The sequence below is a fragment of the Pipra filicauda genome, unplaced genomic scaffold (assembly GCF_003945595.2).
Source record: "Pipra filicauda isolate LSUMZ 115617 unplaced genomic scaffold, ASM394559v2 scaffold27_size4233163_pilon, whole genome shotgun sequence".
NCBI classification, from domain to species: domain Eukaryota; kingdom Metazoa; phylum Chordata; class Aves; order Passeriformes; family Pipridae; genus Pipra; species Pipra filicauda.
In genome coordinates this window covers 3,117,826-3,134,079 of record NW_024104398.1, presented here as the reverse complement: position 1 = coordinate 3,134,079, position 16,254 = coordinate 3,117,826, and the positions used below count along the sequence as shown (strand labels likewise).

At 36.5% G+C, this 16,254-nt stretch overlaps 1 protein-coding gene across 4 annotated transcripts in view; it reads right to left on the bottom strand.

Moving 5' to 3' along the window:
• Nucleotides 1-3,916: 3,916 nt before the first annotated feature.
• Nucleotides 3,917-16,254, bottom strand: part of PAPOLA (poly(A) polymerase alpha) — a 45,014-nt gene continuing 32,676 nt past the window's right edge. The window contains exons 17-22 of one of the 4 annotated variants that reach the window (XM_027718364.2): nucleotides 14,822-14,964; nucleotides 13,410-13,510; nucleotides 10,795-11,015; nucleotides 10,353-10,418; nucleotides 8,692-8,766; nucleotides 3,917-6,088 (exon numbers count right to left, since the gene is read on the bottom strand). In XM_027718364.2, the coding sequence (XP_027574165.1) occupies nucleotides 5,993-6,088; nucleotides 8,692-8,766; nucleotides 10,353-10,418; nucleotides 10,795-11,015; nucleotides 13,410-13,510; nucleotides 14,822-14,964 (702 nt within the window). In that variant the 3' untranslated portion in view covers nucleotides 3,917-5,992. The remainder of the gene's footprint in view (nucleotides 6,089-8,691; nucleotides 8,767-10,352; nucleotides 10,419-10,794; nucleotides 11,016-13,409; nucleotides 13,511-14,821; nucleotides 14,965-16,254) is intronic. The other 3 variants (XM_027718365.2, XM_027718366.2, XM_027718367.2) reach the window with 3 other exon arrangements.

Genomic DNA, 16,254 nt, shown 5'->3' with positions numbered 1-16,254 from the left:
CACCTTGTCAGGGAGATTTCTACAGAAGCTAATATCTAGACTGAGTACACAAATAATGCAATTATTCCCCATAAAAGCAAAAAATGTTAATTTTAAAGAACCTCTATTTCACTTCGTTTAACCAGACCACAATGAAATATTTTCAAAGGCCTAGGAGATCACTCTCAAAAATTTCAGAACTTATCTACACTAGCCTTTATATCACTGTTGAAACTGTGTTTATTTTCAAGAGGCCATAAAGTTATTAAAAAATTGTGTGCCAATCCTAAATAAGAGAAATCTCCCTTTAAGAGCACAAGCTAAAAATCTAATTGAAATCCTCCGTACAAGCTGCAGACTCCTCTTCCCAGGCACTGAGCAGGCTTGGCACAGTGTCCAGGCATGGCCGGCTCTCTGCTGGGGGCAGCGTTCTTGGCTGTGAAGGCAGAGCGTGCCCTCTGTCACTCATGGCGAGCAGTCCTGTCCAACTGTCTCTTTTCGACAACTTTATCATCAATCTCTTTATTAACAGCTCCGCTGCAGACTGAGAGCGCAAACAAGGACAGTGCGCATGCCAGATTTCTGGAAGGCACACGGCACCAGACACCGCGCAGGGCAAGGTCTGCGTAACGCTGAAGTGGAAGCTGCAGCACAAAACTTACACACTGTTTTAAGAAGTATTGTGTTTATTATGTTTACTCAGAATCAAACTTCTATTTGGGCAGAGGGAGGGGGGAAGCTGTTTCTCAAATGTCAAGGATTGCCCAGCTTGCCCCCAGTTTTATCTTCATGCCATATGAAATGCCCGATCAATGAAGGGTACTTGACCTAACATTCCATTCAACTTTAACAATTTTATCTGCTTTAGGTCAGCATACTACCCCAACTGAAGCAAACGCTACAGAAACAATCTTTAATGAAGTGAAAAGTTTCATAAGACGTGTAGACTTGAAGCATGTAAAACTTTCTTTAAGTAACCTTATTCAGGAAATTTACTTCTAAAATCACAAACTTGAAATGGGTGTGCTCGATCACAAATAAGGCAGACAAAAAGACACTTGCACTTGTAAGCTGTCCAGTACCTGTGTGGGCCACAGTTATTATGGGGCAGTTTAAATGCATTGGCTAGTTTCTTAAGTTAAATAAATGCATGCAGCTTTCCTTACCCAATAAGCTGGGGGTTTTATCACCTTACATCAAAAGTAATTTTTCTCTTTATCCTTTCCTATTACTTTCCTGGATTTTGGCTTTTACTTAGAGGAAGTAATTTACTGCAAAACCCAAGCTTAAAAAATCTACGTACACCATCAAACATTTTTTCCCAACCATCAGTACACTGTTCAGAATGTGTAGGACATTGTCATTCTTAGTTTATTTGAAACATGGCATTAGAATAGAGAGAATATAAGAATACTGAGGTAATTAAGAAATCCAGACTTGCTGAATAGGAACTGTGATCTGCTTAATTCATTAAGTATGGGAGGTAGAAAAAAAAGTTACCTAAAAAGAGCACTCCAGAATTTATTTAGAACAATACAAATATACCTAAACTTTATTAAAAAAACATTAGTTTAAATATCAAAAAAAGCAGATGGAATATCCAGCAGTGGTTCACTGTATTTTTCATAATAAAACATGCCCTCTGAAGTTTCATATCAAAGTTTGCATTCTTTCAGTGACAATATTAGCAAATGTTTTGTTTGTAGGCATTTCAGATCATTAGTTTGAACTTTGTAGACGTATCAAACTGCATCTGCCTCTACCAACAAACCCAAGAGAGTTTGTTTCTATTGAAGAGATACTTACTTCTACTAAGATTATTAAACTAAAACCAGTTTATTACTGACATTTTTCCAATATGAATATTGGATCTGTAAACAAAGTGAACCTACAAGTATTCAGCTATAATATATGGTAAGTATTGTTCAGCCACAATGATGGCAGAGAGATTAATCACAGCAAAGGTACTTGACTAGTGTGTTCATAAAGTTACATAAATGATGCCAGCATCACTTCAACACGCAAAATATCTTTTGTAGAAATGCACACAACTTCCAAATAATATCTATTACGAGAGGATAAACATATTCTGTTCAACCTGGAAGGAATTGAGGGGAGACCTCAGTCTACAACTTCCTCTTGAGGGAAAGAAGAAGGGCAGACACTGATATTTTCTCTGTGGTGACCAGTGACAGGACCCAAGGGAATGGCCTGAAGTTGTGTCAGGGGAGGTTTAGGTTGGATATTAGAAGAAGGTTCTTCACATAGAGAGTGGTTGGGCACTGGAACAGGCTCCCCAGGGAAGTGGTCACAGCACCAAGGCTGACAGAGTTCAAGAAGCATTGGGACAATACTCTCGGGCACATCGTGTGACTCTTGGGAATGGTCCTGCGCAGGGCTAAGGGTTGGACTCGATGATCCTTGTTGGTCCGTTCCAACTCTGCATATTCTGTGATATTCTGCTTCCTCAGTAACTACCACAGTAGTTTTTCGTGCATTTAAGTATAGGTTCTGGTTCAGCAATATCTACTGTGTTCTTGCTGAATTATTTTTGGTTATTCTAGAGGCTGAAGAACTGTTTTAATTTTCTGTTGATAAAATTCATTTTCCCATTAAGGCACATTTACTATCAATTGATATTAATTACTATGCAGTTACCATACACTTATAGCTTCAAGTTTAAAGATTTTGCAGTTTAAAACAAACAAACAAAAATCAAACCAAAAAAAAAAACCAAAACCCACAAGAAATGCACTTCTTAGTGCATTAAAAAGTGGCATGCACACATACTACCTACATCAAGGAAGCACAACTTTAGCTAGAAATCATCAGCTCAAATGTCTGATTCAAATCAGTATGTCTGAAGCCATCTGTTAAACCATGGCTTATTAATGTTAATTATTTTGGCTACAACAGTAATTTTCAGCTTTTTGTTTGTGAATTCTTATGAGTCTGTGAACTTACTTCTGGAGGCTGATGATGGGTAACTCAGAAAAACAATCTATTGAGACTTATTGGCAGTAGATTGAGAAACACTAAACAGAAATTTGTATATCTACTAGCAGATTTTTATTGGTCAGAGGAAATAAAAGATAAGCCATAAATAACATCATCAGCCATGATGAAAGGGAGGTGTGGTGGGCAAAATATAAAGATGATTAATCTGTTCTAAACAAGGCAAGCAATTGCATGGTGTGAAAAATATATACAACACAAAGGTTTATTGTTTTAGGCAGGGCAATTATAATATGAAGACCATAATCACCAGTGGTTTTAGCAGTTAAAGAAATTTTAGTCAAAAGGAGACTACTTGTTAAAGTTAACTCACATCAAGCATTTGGAGGATTGGGCTCATGCTGATACAAAGATCAATCAAGTGGTGCACAGCTACTTGTAATTTTTACTTTTATTTCAGGGCACACTCAAACTATTCGACAAGAAGAGAAACAGTGCCATCTGCTGACGTAAGGAATAAGCACTTGTAAGAAAAGCAAGTGTGTGGTGCCAAAACTCTTACAGCCAATGTTTTTAAAAAAATGAAGTTCAGACTTCCCAAGAAAATAGTGTAGCCTTAAATTGTCTAGGCACATGTTTCTTTTAGTTTTGTCAGCTTTGAAGAATTTAAGACACATTCCTAATCAGGGGAGAAGGAATGGATGCCCTTAAAATGCTTAGGGTGTTTTTGAGAATAAACTCTGTCCCCACCAAGCCACTGCACAATCCACAACCTTTCCCTTTAACAGACTACAACTCAAAATCCTTCTGAGTGTTACTTCCACTTCCCATAGCAAACATAAATTAATCTTCTCTAAATAAGCATCATGTAGTATTTCTTTTAGGCCGTACTGTATTTTCACTTAGCAGAAAATTTAAGAGCCGAGTATGAATTAAGAAAGTAAAATCAATTTAGTACCTTCAGAAAAAAATCAGACAACCATGGGATTGTGCTGTTTTTTATTGTGTTTTCAATGGAGAAATACATCATCTGTTTACAAAATAGCTCTTGAAAAATACAAGGAGTACAGATACTATAAAACAAAGCAAACTCCAGTCATGAGACACTACGTACATCATGCGAAAGCAACAGTCTGATCTCCAGGTTATGAAAACTAGAATTAAAAAGTCACTATACAGAAAGATTCCAAGTTTCCAGCTTGGCAAAACTTGGGTGCAGTTACATGAAACGTTTAATAAAATGAAAAAGATTTTTCCGATGTGTAAACAAAATGACAAGACTAAATTTGTGCCTGGCAATTTCAATCTAAACTCCATAGCTACACAAAATACACAGACAGCTTGTACACTTCAACTGTTAAGATATAACCTTCTTTGGGGGGTGGACGACAGCAGGCTGCACAGGGCAAGGAAAAGAGAAATATTGTATACTAGACATCTTAGACAAATGGCAAAAAAAAAAACCCTTCAGTTACTGCACAGCCTAAGTAAAAGATAAGCTACACTCTGACTTTGGAGAATTAATTTAGAAGGATAAGGGGAAGAGTGTAAGTAATTTAACTCTAACATGAAAGATGCACATGTAATAGGATGGAGCACAATGGGAGAAGGGAGCTCGTAAAACATGCTAATCAAAGTATGGGAAGTATGATTTGACATCCCACATACTTCAGACTTAAGTAATAGTAACATGAAGTTTGTTATCTACATCTGGTATTACTGTTGGTATCCCTCATGTTCCTCAAATACTGCTGTTCTTTGCCATGAGAGCTTCAGTTTTTTCAAAAGAAAAAGGCTGTTACTTTTTTGATAGGACTACAAGAACAAAAAATAGGAGTAAGAGAGCTTACTAGATGTCAAGTGCTTACTAGAAATATGATTTTTAAAAATTCGGTGTTGTTCAGTATGTAAAACTATTTCTGATGAGCCATCTAAAAATAAAAAGATTAAAATTCTTAGGGAAAAGTCTTTTTGCGTTTATTTAAAATTTGAAGCTTTTTAATGCATATAGGACCCTTATGGAGTGTACAAAAATCATCTTATATTTAGTGATTCAAAGGCCATCAAGACAGGTGTTGTATTTTACAGGCACACAATATTTACCTAAACACTTTAGTCATGGGACAAATTTTGAATTTGTGCCTAGAGGCCACAAAGTATTATGACTAGGTAAGAGGCAGGGGGGAACCCGAATGAGTACATGGCTTGTTTTTATTTTGTATAAATAACTGTTCTCCTATATGGTGCATACAAGCTGAAAAAATAATTAAAAAAACCCACCAAAAAAAAGAACATAAAATGCAAAAGCTTTTCCCAAGAAATAAAGGGATCAAAAAAGGGAATAAGGAGTTCAATTAGCTCAAAAGAAAGTTTATTTACTGTTTGATTGCTGATCTGTATGCACCTTAAAATAATCTTATAAATAAAAGTAGACCACATCTTAATCATGTCCCACCAATACCAAAACTTCCCAATTACCTCCTCAAGTTATAACCCCAAGATTTGACATTACATTTTAAAGACTTACTGCTGCTTGATGGCAGTTGAAGTAAATATACTATACACTTTGTTTTCAATGTATAGTACATCACAGAATGTCATCCAATTTGCAAATTACTACTGTTGAAGAGATTCTTCAATAAAATGAAAGTGTATCAGCTAAAGATCTAAAATTAGTCATACTCCAATAAAAAAAGTACATAAAAGTGCATTAAGGGATTCTTATGCCAGTTTAATCTCAATTTTGAAACAATTCAAACAAATTCAATCAGAATGTCAAATATGGCTACAAATAGTGTTCATGTTTTTAAAGGCAGTAATCCTTTGAAATATTTAATGCAACTGTTGCTAACACATTAATTGTACTCCTGGCTTCACATACTAACCTGGACTTCCAATCAAGCGGCAATTTTAGTCCAGAAAGGGAAGTGCACAAAATATACCTAAATCCACTTGCGATTATGTTCTAGTCTTGCACCCTCCATTCTCCTTTTTTTCTAGCATTAGAAGACAACAGGTTGAGTTGGCAGATACTGTTTATGGACCCCTGAGGTTGTTTTTACCGGTTCAATCTCAATTTTATTGAATTCTTGATAACAGGAATAGGATTTGCAGGGAGAGCAGGGATATCTGAAAGGTCTGTACTGGGTGTTTTCTGAAAAGAAAAGAAGAAGTTTGGTTGTATTTTAACTTTTTAAATATTAAAAAGAAAAATTTTGTAGTAATTGGCATTAACTTTCAAAACCAAGATCTTTAGAAGACTTTTTAGGAATATATGAAGACAAGGATAATTACAAATCAAATATAGAAGCAGATATTTCCTTTGCCTACATAGTCTTTACTAAAGAAAATTTGTACAAGAGTCTGTGTGCACTGCCCTTTTCAACAACTGCAAGAAATTCACAAGTGCTGCAGATCAAGCTGAGCCTACTAATAACCTGTATTATAGTAAAACATAATATCCACATAAAAAGGTTGCTTGATCAGTGACATCTATTATCTGATCTACATGTTTAGTATTTAAAAATCCTTTTAACAATTCAGTGTTAAGTCTCTGCCCCTTACAGATGAGTGATGAAAAGCTGTCCCCAGTGCAAAGTATGTGTTTTCATACATTCACAGTCCTGACTGTTGAAAATCTCTTCACAGTCAAATTTCCAGTTTTTCATATTGGTTTACATTTATGAGAAAAGAGGTATGACAAACTTTACAAAACACGTTGTATGAATGAGTTAAGAATTCCACCTTGACAACAGTCTGAACACTTTTTTCTCACTTAAGACTTAAATACTATTAAGCAAAGTTGTATCTAAAGCCAACTAAAGGAAAACACAGAAAAGAAACTCTCTCAAGATTGAGTGTGATTCATTAATTTCTTACTTGCCTTACATGCTTCTAATGTTGGGATGGGGGTTTTATTACCTTCTAAAGTATTTTCTCTTCCACTGTGGCACAGTATTTGCCATCCCAATAACCCAGTTATTATGTATTACTTCACATCAAATATTTTCTTATGTTATAAACAGTCAAAATTAATATAAGAAAAATTTTATACATGGGGAAAGCTTCATTAAAATGACTGCTCTAAAATGTTGCTTTATTAAAAAACAAACAAAACAAATCAACCGAGTTAACACTGGCTGATCAGTAGCAAAGCACAGTGCAACAAGGACCCAGGGTAAAATAGCTCTGACCTCCTGCCTTGTCCCCGCCCCCAGTAACCCACTCTGGTCAGTCCTGATCTGTGGTTTGATATGTTACTATTTTCTGCAACATGGGTGTTACAGAGCAATTTAAATTTAGTAGTAGAATGGCTAAGGCTTAGTAGGAGAGTAGGCCTAGAAAGCAAAACTCCAAAGTAGTAAGTTAGCAACCTTGTTTGCAAGCATAAAATGTGCTGAAGAAGTGGAAACAATAATCAAAAGATTTAGTCAAGCATGTATATAATGATTTGTTACCTTGGATGTGGTAAGGGTCTGTTAAACAGTTTCTAGGAGTAAGACAACCTAAGCAGATTTATGATTAGAGTAGATGATTATCAATTGTTATCAGTATGAAGTATGAGCTTGTTTGTAACTAAATGTAACTGTTTTGCTGTGGAAACTGCACGTAAACTTGTTTGTGTATAAAAGCTGAATTGAGAATGAGGGTCTTTGGAATCCTGACTTGGGACGCTAGTCCTCAGGTTCCCGGGCCCCGAATAAAGCACCGCATAAACCAGCACTCTGTTGGTTTGTGTCTTTGTTACGGGCAACATGGGCAGTGTTTTAAACAAAGACAATGAGAACACTGAAAAACAACACAAGAGGCTCACTATTCTTTTGTAGTTTCCAGATTACTTTTCCTACAACTACACAAGCTTTATACAATAATCACCCCTCAACAACAGGTGAAATAAACTTGGTGTACTTACTAAATGACCTAAAAACTTCCCTGAAGCAGTTCAGAGAGCCCATGTAGCATCTACAGTTTTTCCCAAACAATCTTGTTATCTTTATATTCAGTACTGTTCATATAGTTCAAAACATCCAGTAAGAAATACTATTAAATACTATTGCAATAGATCTCCATTTTCAACCAATATATTTACTACACATCATTTAATGACTCAAGTGTGCATAAAATGCTTTGTGATAGTGAAATTTTAATCAGTAGAGCACTAAGAGAAGCTTAAAAATGCTAGTAAGACAAAGATGTGCTCTCTAAAAGTTGTTACAAAAAGCCAACAGAAACAAAAACTTAAGAATTCTCAGTGTCTATTTATCCAATGGACCTTACACTTTTAACACCTGCAGTGAAGCAAAACACAGCTAGCTAAGGAATGACAAGATCACAACTTCTCTCTCATACCAAATATCAGAATCTGAAGTCACGTTTCAGATATTCTCAACCTCTACCTGGATATCTTTGAGCAGCTGCTATTTAAAGCATTTGTTTCTTTGTTAGAAAGGATTATTCTGTGATGTGCAAAGCACAAAGGAATAAACTGAGCCCCTTACTTTGAAGGCACAATTCAGAAGAGCGAATCCAGCTTCAGTCAGTTTGTATGGCAAGCCATACATGTTTAGCTACAATGCACATTCAATAAGATCAATGACCATCTAAAACACAAAAATTGTGACAGTAACAAGTAGTTTTCCATACAATGGATTTATATTAAAAATTTTACATTTATTTTTAGCATCTGGACTCAATTTCAATGCTTTCACCACTGATCGGTGCAAACACACATGGAGGTATCGCTTTTAAAAACAGTACCTGAGGAGCTTGCAGAGAAGTTGTCTGAAGAGTTTCTGCTTGAGAATTAACATTCACTTCTGTCTCAGGTTGCTCCTGAAAAAATTAAAAGTATCACCAAAGTTACACCACTTCCCATTATAAAAGCTACTTATATAGATCTCCACTAACCAGAATGCTTTATATTGTGCATATATAGCAAAAGGAAAAGGCAAGCTTAGGTGCTTGCTGCATTGATACTCTTCCTTTTATAATGTAGGAATCACCACATTAGAAACTGTTTCCCTGATTAGGAATTTGACATCAACATAAGCTACATCACTTCTCAGTTGTCACTTTAACCACTTAACATCTTTTATACAGAATCCTATAGGAAAACATTAATAATTCAACTCCATTAAGACAAAAAGTGTATAATCAAGGAAGATCATGGGAAAAGTTTCAGAATTTGTTGCAAATTCAACTGCTTTTCCACTACTTTTGCCACTCTGCCATAAAAGTTTTCCTGCTGCTTTAATGGGTTCAATCAGCTTTCTGAATTAATAGATGAGTAGCAGAGCCTGTTTTTCAGGTGCAACAGTGGAACTACAGGGCTAAAGCAGGACAATGGTACATTCTCATTTTAATAAAAACAGTCTGTTAGTTAAAATTGTACCATTTAGTAACCATACCCTAAAAAAAGTCTGCATTTCAATGAAAAAAAACCCTATGTCTACGCTAATTAAAAAATTTCATTCCACCCTTTCCTTCCATGTATATGAACGACAAAAGATTTAGAAGAGACTGCCAGTAAAAGCTAATAGGATTACCTATGTCTTTTACATTGACCTGTATGCAGAGGATCTATTTTCGAAGCAAGGATTAAGTGTTTACATGTATTTTTGCCCTCACCTGTCTTAAGTTCAAAGAGATTTCAAGGTGACTACAAAACAAGATACAATTCCTCATTTAAGGGAGTTGAAGCTATAAACCAAAGCACTTTAACACGAGTTTGAGCACATTTTTCAGAGTTTTCCGAAGATAACAGAACATGCATATAAAAAACGTATATGCCCAAGTGGAGAGCTGCTATCATAAGACTAAAGAGAGACTGCCACCCTTTCTGTTCACCACTAAGCAGAAAAATTGTCTGCTAAATTACAAGATACTGGAGGGGCACACTGAATCTCTGAAATCCCCCAAAGGTATGCTGTAACTTCATAAAATAATTTCACTGCCAGAAAAGATTTACCATCACTTGAAATATTTTTTAGTCTAAAAAGTGAACAAGGCAGCACCCGGCTTTGGGATTCTCAGTTAGGTAGGGTAACTGTTCTTTAACTAATTATCATACATTAGGCAAAACACAGCATATTGACAAATCCCTTACCTGATTTAACAAATTGATATATAAATATCATCACCAATTTTTTCACCTTGCCTAATACCATATGAATGACCCGCAAAGAAATCACAATTCCATGTAACTATGGACTCAGGGTCAACCTAGCCTGGCAGCAGGTAATGGACTGCAATTCATCAATACTGACAAATGTTAAGAAAATAACATCCGTTTTGATATCTTTACTGGAGAGTCTATATCTCCACACAGCCTTAGTCATTCCTAGAAGGAAACACAGTAGTTTTCACAGGAAAGAGTCCCAATTAATATACACAAAATTATATGGTCTAGTCATAGATACCTTAGCTTCCATTTTTTCATGTTCATTCAAATCTATACAGCTAGTATCTTCACTTATTTCATCCTGCTGAAATGCAAACAGAAACTATTACAAAACATAAAGAATTTAAAAAAAAAAAAAATCAACAAGACAATAAGGTCATAAAGTGTTTTTGAGGACAGAATTAGTTGTAAGACTTAGCATGTTATAGTCTTACCAAAATAATTGCTTTTAAGACAAGAATTTAGCACCTAAGCATTTGTGCTAATGTAGTACATGTGTCATATGATGAATATCAACATAATAAAAGTACTAACACCTTAGCAAGCAAAAAATATCAAGCAGCAATGCAATCAGAGTAGGAATATCTGAAATCTGAAATATGAGAATCAGCACTCTGTGGGTGAAATGAATATTCAAAATTTTGAACATTGCTGTGGTATGATGTCAAAATCTCAAATACCTCTTCAATTTTAATTTTCTTAGGAGACTCTTCTTTATGGGGAGAAGATGTCCTTTTCACTGCTGTGACAGGGCTAGGCATTTTTGTTGCAACATTTCCTGAAGTTCTTGGTGATGGATTTAATAGATACGCTGAGGGAACAATTCTAGAGATGGTAGGCTTTGGTGGTGGAGAAATGGCTGGTTGTGTGGCAGTTTGAGGAATGCTTTCATTTGAAGTACCTATGGATAAATAATTTAAAGATCTTCAACAAGATGAGTTGGTACAATCATTTCAGTTCAATTATTGATATTTCTGGTCTCTATTCAAAACCACTGGTATCAAGCAGACACCAAGGAAATGGTAGACAATGGTATAAGCATCAAGTTTGGAACAGCAGGTATGCATACACAGCACAGTTTAGTTTCAAGCTCATTCTCGAGCTTGACTGCACCCTCAGCAAGTCTGCTGACAACACCAAGCTGTGTGGTGCAACCGACACAACTGGAGGGAAGGGATTCCATCCGGAGGGACCTGGACAGGCTTGAGAGGTGTAGTAATGGAAACCTCATGAAGCTGAATAAAGTGAAGTGCAAGGTCCCACATGGGTCATGGCAATCCCAGATACACCTACAGGTTGGCTGGAGAAGTGACTGAGAACAGCCTTGAGGAGAAACACTTGGGGGGGGATGGTCGGTAAAAAATTCAGTGAGGCAGCAGTGTATGCTCACAGCCCAGAATGCCAACAGAATCCTGGGCTGCATCAAAAGGAATGTGGTCAGCAGGTCAAGGGAGATGATACTCCCCCTCCACTCTGCTCTTGTGAGACCCCACCAGGAGGACTGTGTGCAGTTCTGGTGTCCCCAACATAAGGACATGGAACTGTTGGAGCAAGTCCAGAAGAGGGCAACGAAATCGATAAGAAGACTGGAGCACCTCGCCTACAAAGATAGGCTGAGAAAGTTGGGGCTGTTCAGCCTGAAGAACTCATAGCAACCTTCCAGTATCTGAAGGGGGACTACTGGGAAGCCAGAGAGGGGCTCTTCATCAGGAACTGTAGCGACAGGACAAGGAGTAATGGGTACGAATTGAAAGGGGGAAATTTAGGCTAAATATTAGAAAGAAATTTTTTACTGTAAGGGTGGTGAGACACTGAAACAGGTTGCCCAGGGAGGTTGTGGATGCCCCAATTCTGGCAGTGTTCAAAGCCAGTCTGGGTAAGACCATGAGCAAACTGGTCTAGTGGGAGGTGTCCCTATGACAGGAGGGGTTGGGACTAGATGATCTTTAAGGTCCATTCCAACCCCTTAACAGCCTACGATTCTGAGGGAGAATTCCTGTACCAAACCCAGAGTAGCCATGTCAGTGACACACTGCTTAGTCTAATTAACCCCGCTTAACAGTAGGCTTAACAGTAGGCAAAGCTCTGCACTAATACAACTGTGTTATTCATGGTACCCAAAGAAGTTTTACTGCTTCTGTACTCAGCCACTGTGCATTGCCAAGACTACCTTAAATCAAATCCAAGAGCAGTTTGATACTCGCTTTGTCACTCAAAAACAAAGTTTATCGCTTCTCAGGCTTAGATACACAATGACAAATATAAAGTCATCACAGAGCATCAGATAAAGAACTCACATTATATACATAGTTTTGAAAAATGCTCTATATGACAAAGCTCGATCTCATCAATTGCCTACCTCAAACCAATAAGCACACATAGGGAGATGCTCCAGGATGAGAAAAAATATACTGAGGAAATTTTTCATTAACAACTATCAGGTGATTAACATTTTCATTAACCAGAATACAAGAATGATAAACTGATATGCTTTCAAATCCAAAAACCGGTCATGTCATTTAAGCTGAATTTAGTGCTCATGGACAAACACTCCACCATCCCACATGTCAAGAGTGAAATGAGAGATTTCATCTTGAAAGGCTAACCAGTTGCTACCCTTTTCCATCTATTTTTGACTTGCTCCTTGTACACAGCTAAAGCTCCATCAAAAACAAGGAGTAGCTGACTCTGCTAAGAGAACATTTTCACCAGATGCTTTTATTCTTTGATCAAAGAGTCAAATTTTTATTTTTAAGTAAAGTGTACTTTTTCTTGCAGAAAATGGAGGATAAAATCAGCACACACAGTGGGACATATCTGAACAGACATCAGTAAGGAACATGTGTTCTGCTTACATCTGAGTCTTTTTCATTCCTAGAATCAATTTCATGAAGCACAAGGAGCAGGAACAGGGAGCACAGACTACAGACAGTACAGATCCATCGCGAGTATAACTACAAAATGAATTAAAAATAAATATAAAAATTGCTCTTCCAGTTCTAAGTAGTTTTTCCTCATTTAACCAAATGAACTACAGACCTCCAACAGGTCATTGGAAAACTACTGCTATTGTGAATGGCAAATATAAATCCCCAAGAATAAAAGAAGTAAACATAATGGCATAAAATATTCCAGCATGATTTTCTGAGTCCTAAAGAAATTAGTTAACTCTCTGTATCAAGAAAAAAACGTTACGGCACATGCTAAGACTAGAAGACTCAAACTGTAAGAAAAACTGCCGTATAAACTTTACTAAAAAATCAATAGGAACAATATGCTATGCCATTTTACTTACCCCCTGAGCTTTCACTGGAATTTATTTGTGGCACAGTGACTTCAGAAGCCTGTGTGTTGGTCACAGATGCTGCTGTTACAGCTGGCGCAGGACTGCTTCTGCTAAAAAGAGAAAAATTATGAAATGCTGAACACAGTAGTAAAGCTATGGTGCTACATGACCTGCCTTGTATGGTCAGCAACTATAGCTGATATTTCACCTACATTACAGAGCAGAACTTACTAAGTCAGTAAAAAGATTCAAATGAGCACTGGCAATCTGCTACCAAACTCAAGCAGTGGAAGCTATTTCAAATATTTAATTTAAACCACTTCAATGATGGTTTTTTAGACCAGGAAGAAGCTGCATTTTAAAAAAAGGCAAAAATTAAGGCAATATCCGCCCAAATAAGGTACGGGGCAAAAAACTATTTCCTGAAGGATGAAACAAAACCAGTGTGGAAAGACTAAAATAGAAAGTTTGGTTTTAATCTACACACACCATTATAACAATATTTCAGTCTGGACTTCCCAAGCAAAGGCCTGGGGCTTCCCATGACCAAAAAAAGGTTCTTTATTTAATTTTTAAGAAATTAGGAAGCAGCGTGTGTCTAAAATCAGCAGGCCAGTATCCACTTCAAGTGTGACATCCTAGATATCACAGACTTGTTTTAATAGCACAGTAAGTGTTTACCATTTACCACTTTATCATTTACCAGGGAAGACTAACTAAATAAGCACTGGCAAAAGTACTAAGTTAAATGAAGTTCAGTATTTCATCCTACACAATGTCCTGTAGTATACACTGTAATACTGTAGAATTGTAGGAGATTGATGATAAGTTCTCTTGTATAAAAGAACATGAGACTCTTGAAAGAAGAGAGTAAATGTGATTTATTTGGGCAAATTGGAGTTTAGGTAGGAAAAGACTTAATACAGAAAGTTAGAGTTAAGAAAAACAAATATACTTTGAAAATACAACAGAAAATTATGTTCCTAAATTTAATTTGTATAGATATCATCAGTAATAGCAGCAGCACTACTGACTTCCAAGACAGAAAGCCTAAACTTCTCTACTGTCTCATACTTGGATCCAAAACTCATGTAACACTTCCTCACCATATCACCTCAGTTTCCTGCTCACTACCTCTCATAGCCTCCTACTGCAGCACCCAAGTTCTTAGATCACTGTGCTCTTCTAAGCATTTTTACCCCATTTTATAATTCCTCATCTGAAGTCCAGTGTTACACTAACTATCCCCAAAATTTAAGCCTGCTGCTCTAGTGCTCCAATTGGAAATAAGAGTGTCAACAATCTCCAGTTTGGAACAGTCACAACCTGGAAACTGTACTCACACATGCAGTATTTGCCATGCTTTTAACACAAGTAATTCAGGAACTGAGAGCAGCAACAAGACTGAAAGTCTCCATTACCCCTGAGAACTTCCGGAACTGTTCAATGGACTCGTCTTCATAGCACTAGTAGGTGAAGGCACAGACGTGCTGTTATCACTGTCCATAGACAAGTCAAGACTGCTGTCATTCAGAGCTGTCAACCTGATCCCTTCTGTCGAATGCTGCAATCCAGAAGGCAAATTCCATTAGTCTAATTAAAGGTTTAAAACTCAATGAAGATTCAGGTAATTTCAAAATGCAAACATATAAATAGACAATTTTCAAATCCTTTTACATGTAAGTAATTGACTATCCTGTCACGACAAGCATTTACATTTTCATGTTCACAACTCTGGTACAGATTTGTCTGAACCAAACGTTCAAAACTAGAAACAGTTATTGTATTTCATAATTGTATTTTCAGCTTTATTTCAAGTTTCTTTGATTTTTGTGGACTTTCATTAACTTTAAAGTAACTGATCTACATCAAAACCACAGTTAAGAATTTAGAGACTGATTTGAACTTAGTCTGCAGAGAAGAAAAGCCCTCCTCTGACATAGAACTACTTAGAGATGTATTACTAAATATTTACATTGTCCTCTGTAACAGATCTACACCTCGTGTCAATAAAGACTTCCTATTCTTTAAAACAGCACTTGATATAGAACAGCTATAGACAGAAAAAGCATATTATTCAGATATACTTAACACAGAATACATAACAGTGGTTTAGTTATCCAAAAAAACCAGCGAACCCGTAGTGCCCTCAGACTAAACTAATACAAAGCAGCAGGGATTTTGAAATAGACTGAAGTGTTCAATTCAGTGTTCCAACCCCTTCTTCCTGGCTCCACTGAAAGTAAACAATATCCAGCACAGCACCTTAACTAAACACCACTGCTACCATTCTCATATATGGCCACAGGTTAACTAAACTATACATTGAGGGAGAAAATAATCCCGGCCAGACAATGGGAAACTTTCTGATGTTAAAACTATAATTTAATCTTTTACTTTTAATTAAAAGAGCATATGATACCAAAAGCTGCCAAGCTGCAGGTTGAAGAATACTTTCCTTGAAATTATCTCTAATGATTCAATATCAGTTACAGCAACAGACTATTGTCTCAAGATACAAAAAGGCAGCAAACAGTTCAACATTCTACTCTGTTTCTATTTGATGATTTGCAATTTTACATTTAGGAAGGAGCCTGAGAGAAAAATCTAATATAAGAAAAAAGAGCTGGAGATAGCAAGAATCCCTTGTCTGGTTGTTCTATTGTACTGTTACAGATGCTTCCTTTAAGTAATCTGCATGTTAAAATGCTGAGAGAGATTAAAACCCTTATTAATTACACTGTATTAAATCTGTTTAGTTTAGAAAGGCAAACAAAATATAGTATTTCAGTCAGACCTGAAGATACTATCCATGTTGATGATGTTCTGGGAAATCTAACGTTATATTTAGTGC